Source organism: Pseudonaja textilis, chromosome 4 (genome assembly GCF_049901715.1).
Source record: "Pseudonaja textilis isolate UNSWEBS1 chromosome 4, rPseTex1.2, whole genome shotgun sequence".
Classification (NCBI taxonomy): domain Eukaryota; kingdom Metazoa; phylum Chordata; class Lepidosauria; order Squamata; family Elapidae; genus Pseudonaja; species Pseudonaja textilis.
In genome coordinates this window covers 50,331,255-50,349,776 of record NC_141993.1, presented here as the reverse complement: position 1 = coordinate 50,349,776, position 18,522 = coordinate 50,331,255, and the positions used below count along the sequence as shown (strand labels likewise).

General features: G+C 43.3%; 1 protein-coding gene across 2 annotated transcripts; it reads left to right on the top strand.

The window, feature by feature from the left end:
• Positions 1-5,946: 5,946 nt before the first annotated feature.
• Positions 5,947-17,476, top strand: LOXL4 (lysyl oxidase like 4). 2 transcript variants are annotated; one of them, XM_087932928.1, is made up of 15 exons: positions 5,947-6,163; positions 7,021-7,323; positions 8,316-8,482; positions 8,722-8,927; positions 9,994-10,032; positions 10,577-10,793; positions 11,220-11,403; positions 11,778-11,932; positions 12,342-12,509; positions 12,739-12,901; positions 13,454-13,697; positions 14,238-14,353; positions 14,489-14,625; positions 14,841-14,952; positions 15,072-17,476. In XM_087932928.1, the coding sequence occupies exons 1-15, from the start codon at positions 5,968-5,970 to the stop codon at positions 15,140-15,142; spliced, it is 2,478 nt and encodes an 825-aa protein (XP_087789054.1). In that variant the 5' UTR covers positions 5,947-5,967; the 3' UTR covers positions 15,143-17,476. The 2 variants fall into 2 exon arrangements, with proteins under 2 accessions (XP_087789054.1, XP_026556881.2); XM_026701096.2 differs by having other exon boundaries at positions 5,948-6,163; positions 11,217-11,403.
• Positions 17,477-18,522: the final 1,046 nt, after the last annotated feature.

The window sequence follows — 18,522 nt, the reverse complement described above, 5'->3', positions numbered from 1 at the left end:
GGGAGGAGGCTCGTTTATACCCTGCCTGAAAAATTAAGTGGACCAAGTCAGTGGGGTGGCAGAACTCCATAGGTTACTTAGGCCCCGAGATATTTCCTTTGTATGGGCATTGTTGGCCCAGGCATGTCTGCTCTTGATGAATGGGATGAATGAGAACCAAACCTGGCTTGGTTTGGGGTGTGGAGAGGAAGCAAGATTTTTTTCTTCATAATGCTTTGATGTTCCTCTTGACCAAATTAAGAGTTTCCTGCTGCTGCACTATAATTCTTATTTCTAATCGCCTTCCTCCCCCAACCAAATATGTATAGTTTGAGAACAAGATGCTATAAGATATGCATGGATCTCTTCAGCAAGACATGAAAAAGACCTTCCACTTTTCCAGAAAAGGATGTCCTTTTAAGTTCAGTGAATACAGATAACAGAAACATAACCAGAGTTGGAAAGGGCCTTGTAGGTCATCTAGTCCAACCCTCCGCCCAAGCAGGAGACCCTTCACCATTTCTGACAAATGGCAGTCCAACCTCTTCTTGAAGGTCTCAAGTGATGGCGCTCCCACAACTTCCGAGGGAAACTTCTGTTCCGTTGGTTGATTGTTCTGTCAGAAAGTTTCTCCTTATTTCCAGGTTAAATCTCTCCTTGTTCAGTTTCCATCCATTATTCCTTGTCTGGCCTATAGGAGCTTTAGAAAATAGATTGACCCCTTCCTCTCTGTGGCAGCCCCTCAAATACTGGAAGACCGCTATCATGTCTCCCCTGGTCCTTCTCTTCACTAGACTAGCCAAGCCCAGTTCCTGTAACCGTTCTTCATATGTTTTAGCCTCCAGTCCCCTAATCATCCTGGTTGCTCTTCTCTGTACTTTTTCTAGAGTCTCAACATCTTTTTTATAATGTGATGACCAAAACTGGATGCAGTACTCTAGGTGTGGTCTTACTAAGGCTTTATAGAGTGGTACTTCCCTTGATCTTGATTGTATCCCTCTGTTAATGCAATTTAGGATTGCATTAGCTTTTTTGGCTGCTGCTGCATACACCTGAACCAAGAAATTATTTCGGTCCCTACTTGTACTTGATAGTCATTCCTTGATAACAATCATTCTCACGCATCCCTACCACATTGCTTTCATCTTGTTCCCCAATCCACCAGTGAGGCAGGCTTCAGTCCATCCTCCTCAAGATGTGTTTTTTTACAATGCTCCAGTTGTGACATGGAAGCAAAGTAAGGTGAATAGTAGAACAAGTGATAAAGAGCTTGTTATCCAGATTGATGCAAGTGCATCCCTTTTCTGCCAGCTCATGATCAGAGTCTTATGCCAACCACTCCCTGGACACAAAACATGAAGCCTACTTGATATGCTGCTGCTACCCAAATAATATAGCATGAAATGGTGTAACAGACTGAAATAGGAAGTGTGATTTGCTGCCCTCCCTCTTTTCCCCTTCTGCATTCCCTTCCAGAACACAAAGGAATGGTTACGATGTAAAAAATGGAGAGAAGGGAGAGATAAATTTCAAATGTGATAATTCCCTTACAACCACTGCCAACAACTTGACTCCATTTGTGATACTTGGTTTGTTTTTCTAATTTTGTTATGATACAATGGAGCTTAGGAGGGAGCAGCAGATGATGCCGTCTGGAGATCCTGGCAAAATCCTGGTGCTGGACCCAGCCAATTTCTGCTGTAGGGCCCCGGGTGGCAGATGTTTTTCCTGTGTTGATGGCATATTGGAAAGGAGGACGGCAAAGCTGGAGGATTCAGCCATCACTATTGCCTAGCCTGCATTGCATATACATAATCAGGACAACATTATTTGGAATAGACACATTAGAGCCAGGATGGGGATCAGCAGTGGGATATAATTTTATGCTGGATTTATGCTAGAGATTCAAGGATGGATGGAAAGCAATTTAACTCGGCACTGGGCAAAATTCCTCTTTCTAAGAGGAGAAAAAAAATGTTATACAAACCTGCCTTCTTATAACATCGAATATAATCTTATTTCAGCATTTTTCCTATCTCTGAAATTAATTATATGCACAAGTAAACTAAAGTATGTATAATTTTAGGGTTTTTTATATTCCCAAATAAACATTTTATTTATATCTTTCCCCTTGTTTATTCAAAAAGTCTAACTTTTTGGACATAAGATCAGGAAAAATATGGCCAAGACATGAAAGACTTGGGATCAAATCCACAATTATTGTCAAAGCTCTCAAGGTAATATTGGACCAGTTAGTTTCACTTATAGTCTAACTTGTCTCTGAATTTTTGGGGGACAGAGAGAGAATTGAGCATTGAATTCCTTGAACTCAATGGATACTGTTTGCATTCCTTGATTTTTTTCTAAATTTAACTATAACTAAGTTACTAACTTAATTGTGCTAACTCAGCACAGGAATTCTGAGGACTACAGCCCCATTTGAAAGATGCCAATTTGGATAAGGTTGTGTTAAACACATTTTATTTGGATAAATAAGTGATGAAGTGAAAGCAGTTACAGTACATTAAAGTGTCATTTTGAACTTGATTCATCTACTCTATTTTTTCCATGCCTCAAATCACACCTAGAGGTTGGGCCTTTGATTATAAGAAATGTGCTGGCTCAGTTCGGTCAGGACAGGGAACCATAATATTTACAGATCTCCATGCGCTGGTTTGCCCGGGCAAATCTCTCCAGAGTTGACATTGTAGCCTGAAAACAAGTTGACCTTCCAGGGTTCTTGGGAAGGTAACAGCTCTTCTCATGATTAAGTCTGCCCTATCGCTCATAATTTGCCTGCTCTGGGTCATAGCAGTACATTTGGAAAAACCTGGTACTTTGGCAGTTGCTAAGTCCCCTGACATCATTTATTCATAAGCCATGTGCTGGGGAGGGAAGCAGAGAAAAAGCTCTGTGTGGCCAGGCAGGGTCTGGCTGGACAAGAGGAGCCCCTGGGACTTCACCAGGGAAGAAGTGAAGGAGTTCTCCGCGCTCATCCTGTGAGGCATCTTCTCTCAGCTGGGCCCTGTAGATGGGTGGGGCTAACTCCAGGAACTTATGGGACTTCAAATTGGAAGGCACAGTTTGGGACTAGTTAAAAATTATTCGTCCCAGATGGGTCTTTCCCAGAAAAGAGAGAGAAAAGGCCTTGCCAGAATGATGAGCTCAGGGCTATTTTGAGGCTTCCCTCCCTCTGTCCGGCTCTTCATGTCAGCAACCTACTCTTTAAGCAAACAGGCAATTGCCACTAGCACATTTTTGCCTGGGATGCGGACTACAGCCAAGGCAACAAGCTTCCTGTTTACTGCTCGTTGCTCCCCTGGGCATTGGGGAGGGAGCAGCTACTGCCAGGATGAGGCCACAGAATGTGAGCCAGTAGCAGGTGTCCAAGAGGTGTTGCGAATGTGTTGCTACTTGGAGGAGTCAGCAGTCCAACAAATCACAGCAAAGGTCGAATGGGGATTACAGGGAGCTGTGGGACGAAATCAAGGTCAAGGAATGTGTGGAGCAAGACTGACTCATCTGGCAGGTAGCAGGTTGAGGGCTGCATAATGGCCACAGCCGGATCGTTTGCCTCATCCTAAAAAGAGAGAAACCGTGAGAGAATAGGCAGCAATGCCATGAAAGCAAAATGTCAGACCAGAGATTTAGGGCTTCACTCAGCAGGATAACTAGAAAATCCCTCCATGCAAAAAGAACTTGAATGTATCCATGTTTATAGGACACATTTACCCAGGGTTAACATTAACTGAGAATAGCTCTCTGAGAATCTGAGAAGAGATTTGAATATGCCTACAAAATTATTATGGAAACCCAACCTGGAATATTCTGCACCCAAAGTTTACATGTTGCCACTGAACCACACATATTCTTAGCACTTTAAAAATATTTGTTGCACGCAATAATACTACCATCCCCAAGAAAGTGAAGATTGGAGGAAATTAACCATATTTTCCAGAGACATATTTGCTGTGGGTGGGATAGATATTTTTTAATATACCAATTAAGGAGAATTCCAGTCATCATAGGCAAATCAGTTTATGTTAGCAAAGCATTAAAAAGCTCTGCTTAACGCTAGGATGCATTTGTGACATCTCAGTAACATCATGGAAATATCCAATTATTGCCCATGATACTAACCCAAACACAACCAAAATATCCTGATGGTTGCTGATGACTTTTATCTCAGTAAGCCTGCCAACAAATTGTTGGCTTGCTTGTTTTGCTTGGACATCTATTTCAGAGATCTTTTCTGTTGGTGCCATTGGAAATGATGGTACCAGCAGTAGATGCACTAAAGGAATCATAAGCAATCTAGTAGCCTCCAGATGTTTTGGACTATAACTTATATAATTCCTTGAACTGACCTTTCTGGATAAAGCTGAATGAACATGGAGGCTAAAATATTTGAAGGATAGCATGGTGGCCTCTTCTTATCCTAAACAGGTTCTATTTAAGGCAAGACAAGCTCTGGTTGGATTGGAGATAACAGAACTGTCTACATTTTCCTTTCTTAAATGTTTCTCAATGCATTTAAAAAGAAACAAGATTCATCCTGAACAAACACAGAACAGATGCCATGGATATGGATTACCTTTGCTGGTTTTGGTTGAAAAGTGCAAACCATGGTTCAAATGATAGCCACTCCTTTCAGCAGAATAATAATTCTTTTCCAGATTGATTGTAGTACAGATTGTGATTAATTTTTATTGTTGAAGATGAGTTGTTCATATTGAACAGCAGTTATAAGGAAGAAAGTTACTAGCAAGAACTAAACAGAGTAACAGTGTTCTCAGATTCTTTATATAGTGGCTCCTAGCTGTCTAGTGGCCAATTTCCCCAGAAGTACAACTATCATTGTTATGCTACAGAGTGCACACATATGATGTTCAGGATCAACCAAAAACAAATCCATTCAAATACATCTCTTGTGTGTTAGTTGTGAGACTTCCGCAGTTGTGGGGCAAGATATAATTTGAAAAGAAAAATCAAGGACAGATGACTGAAGAACTCTTTCTTTCTTTGTTAAGGAGAATAAGTATAGTTGTACTGAATAAGTATAGTCGACATAAATTCGATGGCACTGAATTTATCCAGTGAGCAATAATGTAACAAACAGGCTGAATTTGCACAACATTTAGAAAAGCAGGTTGTGTTGGTGGGGATGAGCAACTACAGGTTATTACTACAAAGTAAGGACTATATCAATAGAGAAGACCAAAGAGGAACAAGACACCCCACAGTTTTTTTAAAACAATTTTCATCTTCAGTTGTTGGGTTGCAGTTGAAGATGGACTTGGAGCTGTTTCAGACCATAATGCAAAGCGCTGGACATTCTTTGGGTGCAGGAAGGTCATTTTGGGAAGCACGTCACACGGTCCACCAAATCAAAGATGTCAGGATCCAAATGTCCACTAGGTGGCAGCAAAGAGAAACCATTACGGTAGTGCTTCCTGTCCTCTGGTTGTTATGTAGATTTCAGCAGTTCAGATCTGGTAGAGCCGTCTCGTCTTCATCTTCTAACCTTGCAATAAATAGTCTTTCACAATCCATTCTGTATTTCTGATGGCTTGGTTAGTTCATGAGGTCCCCGATTTGAGGGCCACCCATCGGGGTACCAGCATCCTGCAAATCTTCCATCCTTGAAATGTGAACCTTCCCTCCTACCCAGCGTTGCTTCTACCCTTTCCTCTTGGAAAATGCCCCCTTTGCCCTTCCTGCTGCTAACGTTTTAAAGTACTGCAGAAACCCAACAGGTGAAGCCTCCTGAATCCTCTCCCCCGGTAAAGAGATATAAGATCGCTTTATTGTTGAGGTTCTGCGGCTCCTTTGGGGCGTGATGGGGGGGGGGAGCCTGCCCGGGAATACCCAAAAGCAGAGGGGCCAGGGGCACCTTTTTCACCCCTCTGGGGGAGGCGTCCTTTCGGGTACTGTGAGGCGCCCGCCCGCCCTGCCCAGATTCGTGCAGAAGCCAGAGCCGAAGGGCGGATGCCGCGGATAAAAAGGGTGGGACGGGACGGGCTGCGGGCAAAACTCGCGCTGGCCGCTTTCTTCGCCAGGGTCTCTTGCCAGCCAGAGGTTTTTATAGCGGGCGACCAGCCTCCCCCTCCCCCTGAGATCCAGCTGCCGATAACAAGCTATCGGGCTGCGGTGAGCACCTCTTCCCCACGTTCATCGGCTGCACGTGAGTAACTGGCTGATGAGCCTACAAGACCGACTCTGGACGCTGCTGTCTGGGGATGCAGGGAAGTGGAATTGCGGGGAGGTCTGCTTTCACACAATCGCTTTAACTTGGAAGCACTGAATCTCTCCCAAGGGTTCAAAAAAACCAGGAAAAGGGGCTACTAAATGCTAAATACTGATAAAATACTCAGTACCTCTGACTTGCCCTGGTTAGGTGCCCCTGAAGCTCCTCTGGACCTGAACATAGGGGAAGGAGCCCAATTTGTCCTTTGGTGCAGTCCAAAGCAGCTGGAATGGCTAAATCAAACCCCTCAGTGAAGTAGCTTAGATTGAGATCAGTGGGCCCAGGGTGATGGTGATGGGCTTGTGCCTGCATGGCTGTCCCCTCTTCATAAGCTGGGCTTTGCATGGAAAGGCGTCCTGTGTTCAGACAGGAATTGGACATCCCTTGCAGCCTCTCTAAACCCTGGCCACACATACAGAAAAGCAACCAATCATTTCACTCTACTGATGTGGCAGGACATTGGAGGAGATGGCACGGCCCCATCCTGCTCTTGTGGGTGGTTGGGCTGCTGTGCTCTGCCTTTGGCAGGAACCCCTATGCCTGCTTCCCCCTTTGTCATTCTCCTCCTGTCTTAAAATGAATCCACATTGCTAAGTGCTTAATGAATAATTTACAGTGCGTTATTGTTTGCTACTCTTGGTTTTGTTTAAAAAAACATTTCCTCCTGGTTGTTTTTATATTGTTGCTATAAATTGTCTTGTCCATTTAAAAAACAAAAGAGGAATCCTCTGCTAAGAAATGCCACTGACCCTTTCCTTTCCCTTGTTCCTTTATCAAATTTGCTTGCCTCCCAGGAGTCTCCGCCAGCGCTGGACCAGAGATGCTCCCTCTGCAGGTGTATCCTCTTCCCTTCCTCCTCTTCCTCCTCCTATGTCTTCAAGCGCCTAGCTGGGCAAAGCATCCCAAAATTAAGCTGCGCTTGGTGGGACCTAGGAGCCAAGCAGGTGAAGGGCGGCTGGAGGTGCTGTACAAAGGACAGTGGGGCACAGTGTGTGATGATGACTTCAACATCCATGTGGCAAATGTGGCCTGCAGAGAGCTGGGCTACGACCAGGCCATAAACTGGGCTCACAGTGCCAAATACGGCTCAGGAGATGGTAAGGATGGGCAGGAATGGAGAATGTTGTTGGTCTCAAGTACTTTTTAATGCTTGCAGACCTGAGTCATGATACCCATTTTCAGTGCAAGAGCTGAAAACTCACTAATAAAGATGGTATTTAATATAAAGGTATTCAGATTATTCAAGCTTTCAAGTAAGTGGGATATGTATGTTCCTGAGATCATGTGAATCAGCAATTTTTTACTTTTCCTTGGCTCAAAACCACCACTAATTGAAAGATGGGGGAGATTACACCCCCCCACATTTCACAATAATTCTTCTCTTTCAGCAAGAGATAGCAAAACAGCTCTGTATAAAAAGTGGGGTCTTACAATACTGTGGCTATGCTCACTTCAGATTCAGGGGAAAGCCTGAAAGTGCCAAAAGAAGATAGGGATAAAGTCTAATAAAAAGTAACACACTGGCCATCGTGTGCTCATCTTAAATTAATGTAAAACAATTTACATTAATAAAATAAATGCAATTATTTGTATTTAGGATGAGAATTCTTGAAAGCAGATTTTCCACATTTGTTGCGGGGGGGGGGGGTGTCCACCAACCAAGCCTTCCTCAATGGATGCTCTTCAGATGCACTGGAATGCAAAGGTTATTGGATGTTCTGATGGGGAATGACGGGGATTGTATTTCACCCGGAGGGTATTTAGTTGGGGAAGGCTACTCTAGTCTGATCTCTATCCAGATGTTTCCCATTTTCCTGCACTTCTCCTGTGCCTCACCAAATATCTACTTCACAAGAGGTTCTTTTTGGTGATACAGAAATAAAATTATTTGTTCTGATGTAACAATCTTTACTTGATTTCTCAAAATGATCCATGGAACTTACAAGTGACGTTTGAATTGAAAGACTGGCAAAGTATAAACAGGAAATAGCCTGGATTTTCCTAGGAAAGGCAGTGAGATCAGGCTGGGGAAAAGCAAACACCGAAAAGAGTGACGGGGGCTTCTACTTCTGACCTTATGTATCTATAGGTCCCATCTGGCTGGACAATATGCGCTGCTCAGGTACTGAAAGCTCCCTGGCTGAATGTGACTCCAATGGTTGGGGGGTGACTGATTGCAACCACAATGAAGATAGCGGCGTGGTGTGCACAGGGTCCCACCGACTCAATTCTGCTGCTTCACATATCCAGCTGCAGGTGAGGACTAGAGTTGTTTCCTTTCTATAATGATAATTTGGAGCAAATTATCTGTGCGCGCACACTTGGAAGCCCCGCTGAGATCAATGGCCGTCGAAATGTAATCTTACGGTGAAATGAAGATCAGCCGGTTTTGTCCCTCTGCAGTTACTGAGCATGTGCATTTGATGATTTCATTTTACTTTTCATTAACAGCAATCCCCAAACGGAGGCTAATATCCATCCTTTCCCTTGGGTAGGGTTCAAAGGTAGAAGAGGTACGGATCAAGCCGATACTGGCCCGGGCCAAATTAAGCTCCCCGGTCACAGAAGGTGCGGTAGAAGTAAAGCTCCAGGGGCGCTGGCGGCAGGTGTGCAATGCTGGCTGGACTCGGAACAATACTCGTGTACTGTGTGGGATGCTAGGATTCCCCTATGACGGACAGGTGGCCACAGGATTCTACAGGTACGAGTGAAAAGTACAAGGGCTACGTGTGCAATGTTATATTTGTGATGAAGAAAGAGATAAACATAAACTGGAGGGCCCACCTTTTTAATGGCAACTTAAGGCTCAGCATAAGCATCAGGTGATTCTTCAGTAAAGAAAACAGGGATGTTTCTGTTTGTCTTGTCTAAAATTTCCTTCTCTTTCTCACGAGAGGCCAGTCCAATTCCTGTGATTTCGTGGGTTCTTTTTCTCCCCACATGGTCGTTCCATGTGCTTGTTTCCTTCTGTCCATCTTCTGCACTCCACCCACTGTTCTCTTGCTAAATACAGTCCTGCAATAAGTAGTTGTGGATGCCAAGGCCCTTTCACCATGGGGTCCAGCCAAACCGCAGCAAGGAAATTATATAGTGAAGGCTGAGCTTTTTGGGGATTGAGCAGGACCTGCACTTTCTGGCTCTAGCTTACGCATCCGTTCTGTGGGACTATCACCCCAGGGCCAACGTCTAGACCATCCTAACTTGGTGTGCTGTCCTCCCAAAGAGTTAGATCACAAACACAGCCAGGATTGATGGGGCAGTGGCAGAGTGCTCAGGCTGAGGAAGATGAACACATTCTCTGAATGCCAACATAATCCGTGGACACTTTTTTTTCCCCTTGACCACATAGGTAAAGATGTACTTAAAGATGTACTTAAAGCTCTGGTCTCTGGCATCTTCAAGTACTCTCTTTTTTCCCCTATGATGACAGTCATAGCTCTTGCAGTTTATTTATGGGAACATCTGTGCAGATACTGATTCAGGAGTGGCAGGGGCTTTATGTAATTTAGTTGTCATGGATAGTGTTGTCACCTTTCCTAAAAGAACAAATGAGAATACAAAGGACCATACAAAGGACTTTGATGTGCTTGGTAATTCATGGAAATGAGAGTTCAGAATGAGTTCTTAAAAAAAAACAATCTAAAAATTGTCAGCAAAAAATTGTCAACACACAGTGAAGGATGTGAATTATGTATCTACTGTTTCTGCAATGGAATTTTTAATGCTGCTGCCAAAGTGCATTTATATTAGATCATCTAACCTTTCAGGAAACTCTGGAATCAGAAACTAAAGGATCCAAGGTCCAGGTAAGAAGTTGATTCATTTTTTTTATTGCCTTGCAGTATTCAATATTTGGGAAAAGGAGATTCTGGGGTCTCTACAGTTTATTTGCATGATAACTACCTATGCCTTTAAGCAGTTAATTCACCAAATTTCAAAGCCTTTTCCCATTTGTGCCTAATGATGGTATTTATCCAGCCCTTTTCTGCTGTGTTCCAATAATGTTGCCATCCTTTCTTTACCAATCATGAATGAGACAGGTTGAAGTCATGTGCCAGTGTTAAAGCACTATATTCCCCCTATACTGACACCATTGAAGGACCGACTCAAGCTAATAAATTCTGCTAGGCTTGTCACCTTGGAGCAAAGTCAGGTGACTCCAGTGACTTGAAACAAAGGCATAGAAACAGGATAGCAAGTGAGGACAGCAAATTTCACGCTAGTACAGTTTTCTGCAAACCCAAGGATGGGTGGATAGCACTTCAATTCAGCCATGGAAAAGGTCTTCTGGAGGATGGCCAGAGAGATTATATCTGACAAAAGGCAATAATTACTTCACTTGTTTTTCAGCTTAAAAAGCCTGAGCAAGAAGAACACCTTCTGGATCCATCAGATTAAATGCCTGGGCACTGAGGTTCACTTGGGTGAATGCAAACTACACGTGCTTCCAAAAGCTCAGAATCAAAGTGCCTGCCCACATGGTATGCATGCCTTGGTCAACTGTATAGCAGGTCCTGAATTCCAGCCCAAGAAAGCCAAGCTGACCAGCCATAGCAAGCCTAAGCAGGTAAAAAGAAGACCCATTTTCCAAAGAATATTAATAGAGGTTCATATATCTTGACAGTAAGCTCAAAATATTCAGTGAAAAGCACTGACCATAGCAAAACGAGTAGGGCAAGGACCAGCCTAATTCTCTATCAGGATGATTCCAGACAAAGGGTTCATAGTGCTTCACTGAATAGATCCTATATAGTTGTTCCATCCTAGAATAGCAGTGGAAAGACCAAAGAGTTACAGGAAGACATCTGTGTGGCCTTAGAACTTTCATAAAATGTTAAGAATGAAAGAGGAGAACTACAAATTAAAAACCTTAGATGGAAGCCCACCGGTTTCACTCTTTGCTGTTGACAGAAAGCAAAAGTCCATCTTTCATAAATACCACTAGCTCACCCTTCTGTTTGTTAGCCCCTAATCTCTGTCTCCATTCCAGCAGGAACCCCAGGTGCGTCTCCGTGCAGGTGCACACATAGGTGAAGGGCGTGTGGAAGTGCTAATAGGTAACCATTGGGGCACTGTGTGTGATGAAGGCTGGAATCTACCTGCTGCCAGTGTGGTGTGTCGACAGTTAGGTTACGGCACTGCACGAGAAGCTCTTTCAGGAGCACAGTTGGGTCAAGGTGAGTGGAAGGGATGGGGGAAATCAGAAAGTGGGTGTCGTAAGGCTCAAAGTAGGAAACTTGCATCCTTGACAAATATGGAAGGAGAAGGAAGACTCTGGATAAGTTACTCCTAAGAAACATTTCATGGAGTTTCTCAAGCAAAATCCAGAATACCAGAGATAAATTTCAGGAATAGGAAGAAAAGGATGGATTTGGGAGGACTGAATCGTGGGACCAAAGTAAAAGAATGGGGGCTCGGAAGGTCCATGTATCCCTAGTGAGAGAGAATCAAACTGATAACTGTGCATGTGGGGAAGAATTTGGAGTATAGTGTGTGTGAGACATGCAATGTGACGAGACTCCATCCCTATCAAGAATAATTCATGTTACAGGCCTGGGTCCTATCCATTTAACAAGAGTGCGGTGCAAGGGACATGAACGATCACTGCTGGACTGCAGGTCCCAAAGAGCAGCTCAGACAGGATGCCGCCATGACAATGATGTTGCTGTTCGCTGCAATGTGCCCCAAACAGATGTCCACCGTCAAGTAAGGTCCAGTTCTTTGGCTAAAACAAATCAAAACCAAAACTGGGAGAGAAATGAATAATATAAGGAGATTGGCTGCTTTTGCTAAACACCTCAGAAGAGAAAGTGTACCTGACCTAAGAAAGAATAAACTGTGCTTGGGATGGATAAAGAGTTGCTGGGGCCATGTCTTACTTGGGAAAAAAAAAAACATAGGATAGCACAACTTGGCAGGCTGCAAAAAAAAAAGAAGAAGCCACTGCCACTTGAACAAATGGCCTTCACACAATCCATTAAGCATTTCTAAGGAACCTTGTATCCAAATTCTCAAAAACTCTAATGATGCCAACGTAGCTTTGGATTTACTTGTATCATGCATCTCATTACATCGCAATTCTTCTGTCCTGTTAAGCCAGTTTTCATCCATGCAGATCCGTCTGGCTGGTGGGCGCACTTCACAGGAAGGTGTTGTAGAAGTACGGATGCCCAGAGGAAGTGCCTTCCACTGGGGTGCTGTGTGTGGGGTACACTGGGGACTCAACGAGGCCATGGTTGTTTGTCGACAGATGGGGATGGGCTTTGCAAGCCATGCTCTCCAGGTAAGTGATTGCCTGCATTATTGACTGATAATGTTAAGTACTGAGTGCACCAGCACAATTCTGGCTTGCTTACTCCATTACAAATATGATAACTGATGTTTCAAGAATTCAGGTTAATCATGATTAGGCAAGGGCTTAAAGGAAGTCAAAAGCTTATGTACCCCAATACAAGGATTTCAGAATCAGAGCCTGTATTTACTTGGTTCCTACTCCTTTGTTCCTTTTCCAGGAAACATGGTACTGGCAGGGCAATACAGATGCTTCTGAGGTGGTGTTGAGTGGCGTGCGCTGTAAAGGCACAGAACTATCTATCCTAGAGTGTCAGCACCATGGACCCGTGCACTGTCCAAATGGAGGAGGCCGTTTTGTTGCAGGAGTCACCTGCACCCAGAGTAAGTAGAAATAGGAATGGTCTGACCTGGCCTGAGGGTGTTTAAAGCTAAGACAGTGGGATCGCATACAGTACAGTAGACGAGCACCTATCTTAGGCATCATAGCTATTAGCAAGAGCCACCTTTTTGCCTCGGGCAAAGACATATTTTTTTTTTTTGTTATATTGAGGCTGAAGAAGGGAATGTTGAGAGAGTGCAAAATAGAGAGCATGGTGTCTATGGAGATTCGCAGTCATCCAGGCCATGGTTCTCCCAAAGGTGCTTTTTCAAGAGGCAACTAGACTTTCTGGTTTTTCTTTGAAGATGTTTTGCTTCTCATCCAAGAAGCTTCTTCTTCAGAGCTGAGGAAGCATCTTGGATGAGAAGTGAAACATCTTCAAAGAAAAACTATAAAACCCAGTTGCCTCTTGAAAAAGTACCTTTGGGATATAATATGATGGACAAATCTGGAGACTGTGGTGTAGTTGGACTGGGATATCAACTGCCTAACATTAATGGCCTAGAACTCACACTGTATGGATTTAAGACTTCATGCTCCACTTGTCTTTTTAGATGCTCCAGATCTAGTAATGAGTGCCCAGCTGGTAGAGGAGACAGCTTACCTTGAGGACCGCCCATTGAACATGCTGTATTGCGCCCATGAGGAAGGCTGCCTTTCTGCCTCTGCTGACCGTATGAACTGGCCAGAGGGATATCGACGCCTGCTGCGCTTCTCCTCTCAGATTCACAACCTGGGCCGGGCTGACTTCCTTCCCAGAATTGGCCGTCATGCATGGATATGGCACGAATGCCACAGGTAGTGGGCAGTTCTTACACACCATGGCCAGTAATATGTGCTTCTTTGTCATATGAAAGTGCTATTGCTATCTGATGCATGTGTGCAATTTGAAAGTGAAAGCTGTTGTTAATTCCTGTTGTTATTTTTGCTTATTCGTTTTTTTTTAAATAACACGTCCAGACTTTTCTTTTTCTAAACCTAGCCTTTTCATCTCCCTGTAAGTTAAAGCTCACGTGTCCCACTGAAAGATATCCACCCTAGCCAGCTCTTTTATGGTGGGAGCTCAGTTTGTTGCATCTGGGAAAATAGCAATGCTTATGCTCAAGCTGTTATTATGGTTGAGCATGGATGAAGAGCTATAATAGCAACTGAGCCAAAAGCCCCACTTAATTCGTCTACATTGCTTTGTTTCATGGCTCAGCAGATCTTTGCTCTTTGTTGCCACAAGTAGCAGGAAGGAGTGTTTGGCTATTGTCTAGACAAGCCTGTTTCTTCCAAGCCGTAGTTTTATCCTGACCTATAGTAGCCTTCTGATTCTACATTTTCATCATCCCACAGACATTTCCACAGCATTGAGGTTTTCACACACTATGACTTACTGACACTCAATGGATCCAAAGTGGCTGAGGGACACAAGGCCAGTTTCTGCCTGGAGGACACCAACTGCCCAGAAGGTAAGAGAAAATTGATGAGGCTCAAAAGGGAACAGTAACAAAGCTAGAACCAAATGCTGCAGATGTACACCAGAAGTCTATTCTGAGTGAGGCAAGGCCTACTCTCTCCCACTTAGCCTATTCTCTTCCATATAGGAATGCAGCGGCGTTTTGGCTGTGCTAATTTTGGAGAGCAGGGTGTCAGTGTAGGCTGCTGGGACACATATAGACATGATATTGACTGCCAGTGGATAGATATCACTGATGTGCCCCCTGGGAGTTACATATTCCAGGTAAGTCTGGGAAGAAATCTGACTTGGTCTGAGCACAGAGGTATTAGCAACTTCCTAGGCATAAATTTGGCCGTTGTTGTCAGTTGCTTTGTCGTGGATTTTTTTTTTTAACTAAAACTGGAAAGGGGCACAGAGAAGATGATGAGAAGAGAGCAAGCAACCTGAATTACAAGTCATTCTCCTCCCCCCCCCTGCGCCCCCTCCTTTTTTGCCAGGTTATAGTGAATCCTAAGCAGGAGGTAGCAGAGTCTGACTTTTCCAACAATGCCCTTCGCTGTCAGTGCCAGTATGAGGGACACCGTATCTGGTTGCATGGATGCCATACAGGTATAAACACAACTATGGTCGGAAGATAAACTGGGTATCATAGCCTGTGTATATCTCTTGCCCTTTGGCATTGCCAGCTGGGCTAATAGCTCTCTTTTCTTCTTCTGTCTTGTTCGCAGGTGATGAGTATGGTGCCAGGATAGAGTGGGATGAGGAAGCACAACGGAGACTGAGCAGCAACTTTGTCTAAGGCAAATATTCCAGAAGCAGCTGGAATTCCCAAAGGACCTGGATCTTCTCATGGCTCAAAGCTACCCAACAGGAGCTATGGTAGAATCCAAGCAGCTGCTGGCTAGCACAAGAAATAGACTCTGCAATCAGATTCTTTCAAGACCCTCTTCCCTCCCAGCTAGGATTTTCACACACAGCGGCACCACCTACAGACTTTATGGCCATACTGGGACTATCACTTCTTTGCCTTCCATTACACAGTCCAGCTTGCCTGGTCTGCTTTCTCTATTTATTCAGCTTGGCAACTATGGTCAAATGTGGGACTGAAATGACTTGATGGGGGACACTACAGTCTTTCTCATGCCCAGCTAAGAGAATAGTACAGAGGCAAAGAAGACCATGCTCTTGCCTTGCTGGCAGAAGGGGTGTGTGAGTAGCAAGCCCAGAAAAACTACCTCAACCAGCAATCTCAGCTGACAAGCTTTTATCTCAGGAGCTGGTTCATCTCAAGGCATTCCCAGCCACCTCAAGACATATCATTCTTTTCAGCCCTATATCTCCCCTTTGCCACAAAGGCATACAGCATGCAACATGCCAGTAGCCCCAAGTGTCCATACACCCCTTACCTCTGATGCAGAAGAGCTCCGTCCTGCCATGGATGCAAAATACCTCCAGAACCAAGAATTCAAGTCAGATCCAAGGATGCAGAAAAGGCACCCAGAGCCCTCCTGTCAGAAGGCGCTAGTTGGGCCAGGCTATTAGTTTAAGTATTAAGAGATTAAGGAAGTGGAACAGTATTACTAGCTATGGAGTTAGTAATGTGCAATGAACTGTGATGGCTAATAAGGAACGTAAAATACTATTTGGGGATCACTTACTCAGGGAAGAATCACAAGCCTCTCCCAAGAGAAACAAAAGGTGCAATTTTGTACTGCATCTTATAGAGTTTTGACCCTGCCAATAAAAGGCTTTTTGAACCACATAATAATATTCATGGTTGAATGAGAGAAGTCACAGGCAGAGTTTCTTGTGACATCCACTTTTTTTTAATGCGAATTCAAACGAGAAAGTCCAGCTGAGAAAGCATGGAAACAGCTCACAGCCAGTCTGCTTGTCTTACAGCCTGTGTGGAGCAGGGAAGCATTGCTTCAGAAGCAGCAGCATTAGACTGGATCAGGATAGCAGGGGATAGTGCTAGCAGGTAGAGAGGGGTGGAGGTAGCAATGCCTCACACCCAAAGGGAATATCCACAGATCTCCCGGTAGGAGTGAGGCAAGCCAACGTGCCTATGAAGGAGAAGTCAGGCGGAAAGAGTTGATCACAGCAAAGTGGCATCTGCCTCCCTCAGCAGCCCCACCGCAGTCTTCATCCAGGGAACAAAGAAAGCCTAGATATAGGCAGGAGCTTGCAATATATCAGGCACTGTGGAAGGGGGAGGGACACCTCTCAGGCTCATGTCAAGGAAGGAAGAGGAATGGATGAGAGTGATTTATGCCTGCCCTCAGGAAAGCCAAGACTCAACGGCCCCATTGATCTCCAGCACCATGGTGGAGCTGTACTATAACTGTAATCTCCCCCTTCCCAAAGCAAGCTTACTTTTCTCTTACAACTGAGCTCAGCTGGAGTGCTCACCTTCATTGGTAATTCTATAATGGATTAACAAGCAGCCAGAAATATGCTAATCTGCCTGGCTGTCTTGGTGACGGAGCCCAGCTTATTTCATAATAAATTCAAGGAATTTATTCAAGAGAAGCATTCTCTCCTTCAAAAGTGGAAGAAGGATGTGGGGTATAGTGTGAGATGGGAACAGCTTAGCACAGGCCAATCCCGTTTTCCTCTAATGCCCCATCAGAGGTTCCGCTCATTGGGAAAAGCACCCAGTCCCAAAAATGCTGATATACAACTCTTCCAAATTCACAATTAGCAAAAGTGTATTTTGACTGAAAGAGAGTCTTCACAACAGTGTGGCTCCTCCTCTGGAACAATTTCTTTAGAAATGTTACTGGGCTAGTGGTAATCTATTTTTGGTGAAGTCGGAAGGGTCAGGAGGTTTTTATTTCTCCGGGACCTGGGACCATTCAGGCAGTTGGGATGCTGATTATCATTATCTGAACTCTCAACCAGAGAGAGAAATGATTGGTTCATGGGGATTTTGGGGGTTCAAGACCAACAGTAGTGAAAAAAGTTTAAGGTTGGCTTCAATTTGGATGTGAAAATGGAGTGAAAAAAATTACAATAATTTTATTAAATGTATTCAAAAAATAAAAGCTAATACAAATTAAAAAAATAAAGATGTAAAAAATAGAAATGTTTTTTAACCTTGACCAAATAAACCAACTTTATATTTATTCTCCTTATGTTTCACAATCTTGTTCTTTAATATCTTCAAATATGTCCCAGAACTTATTTTCCTTTGTCTGATCTCATAAAATCCTTCAAAACTTCAAGAGTCTCTTTTGTAAATCTAATATAGGAAAGTCATACAAAACCCTCTTCCGTTTGTTATTTCTCATTATTAAGACATCAGCTGGTTTCATTTGTAACCAAAAATGTCATTTTTTTCCAGATCATTATTGTAGTCTGCCATTTTAAAATCCATTTTGACATCAATACCAGTCTTATCTGGTAGAATCTGTTCCTCTTCCATAAAATCATTTTACACAGTTTATCTAGACATCTAGATAGATGTTCTTTTGTTCACAAATATCCTTCAATGTGTCCAATGTTAAAGTGTTTTGGTCCATTCTGTGTTAGTAAGCCAAGTTTAAGTGGACATCTCCTTTAATTGTAATTTTTAGTTCCCTCAGGTTCATCCTAACACTTTTTTCAGAATTCAAAACTCCAGCCATTTCCCATAGGAAAGCTTCTCATAATTAATTCCAAAATCTTATTTCAATTTCGTAGACATTCAGTCCATTTACATTACAACATTCCAAAAACAATACTGTAATCAACCTTTTGCCATTTATTCCCCCCAAAAAGAATTTTTCTAAATTCTTAATATTGTTCTTAAATGTCTTTCATAAAAGGCTGAAGGAAACTCACCCAGTGAATGCCATAATTTTTGCTGTTCCAAAGTCTCTTAATATTTGAAAAACAATAAACATGTAGGAACTGTTTTAAAAAGGCAATTGAACTTTGTTTTTCCTTGAAGACATTTCACTTCTCATCCAAGAAGCTTCTTCAGTTCTTCATAAACAGTGAAAAGGTAATCTCAAAAAAATATGAAATTAATCTTAATCAAGCTTTATGTCCATATAGGTTACATCATGACTGCAAGATTATTTTGCATCCCTCAACTCCCAACTGCAAAAACCTGCAGCTCATTTGCAAGGAACAGCTATCCAGAATACATGTAGGTGGTCTCATAATCTCTCTTTTCTCCAGAGAGATTCACCC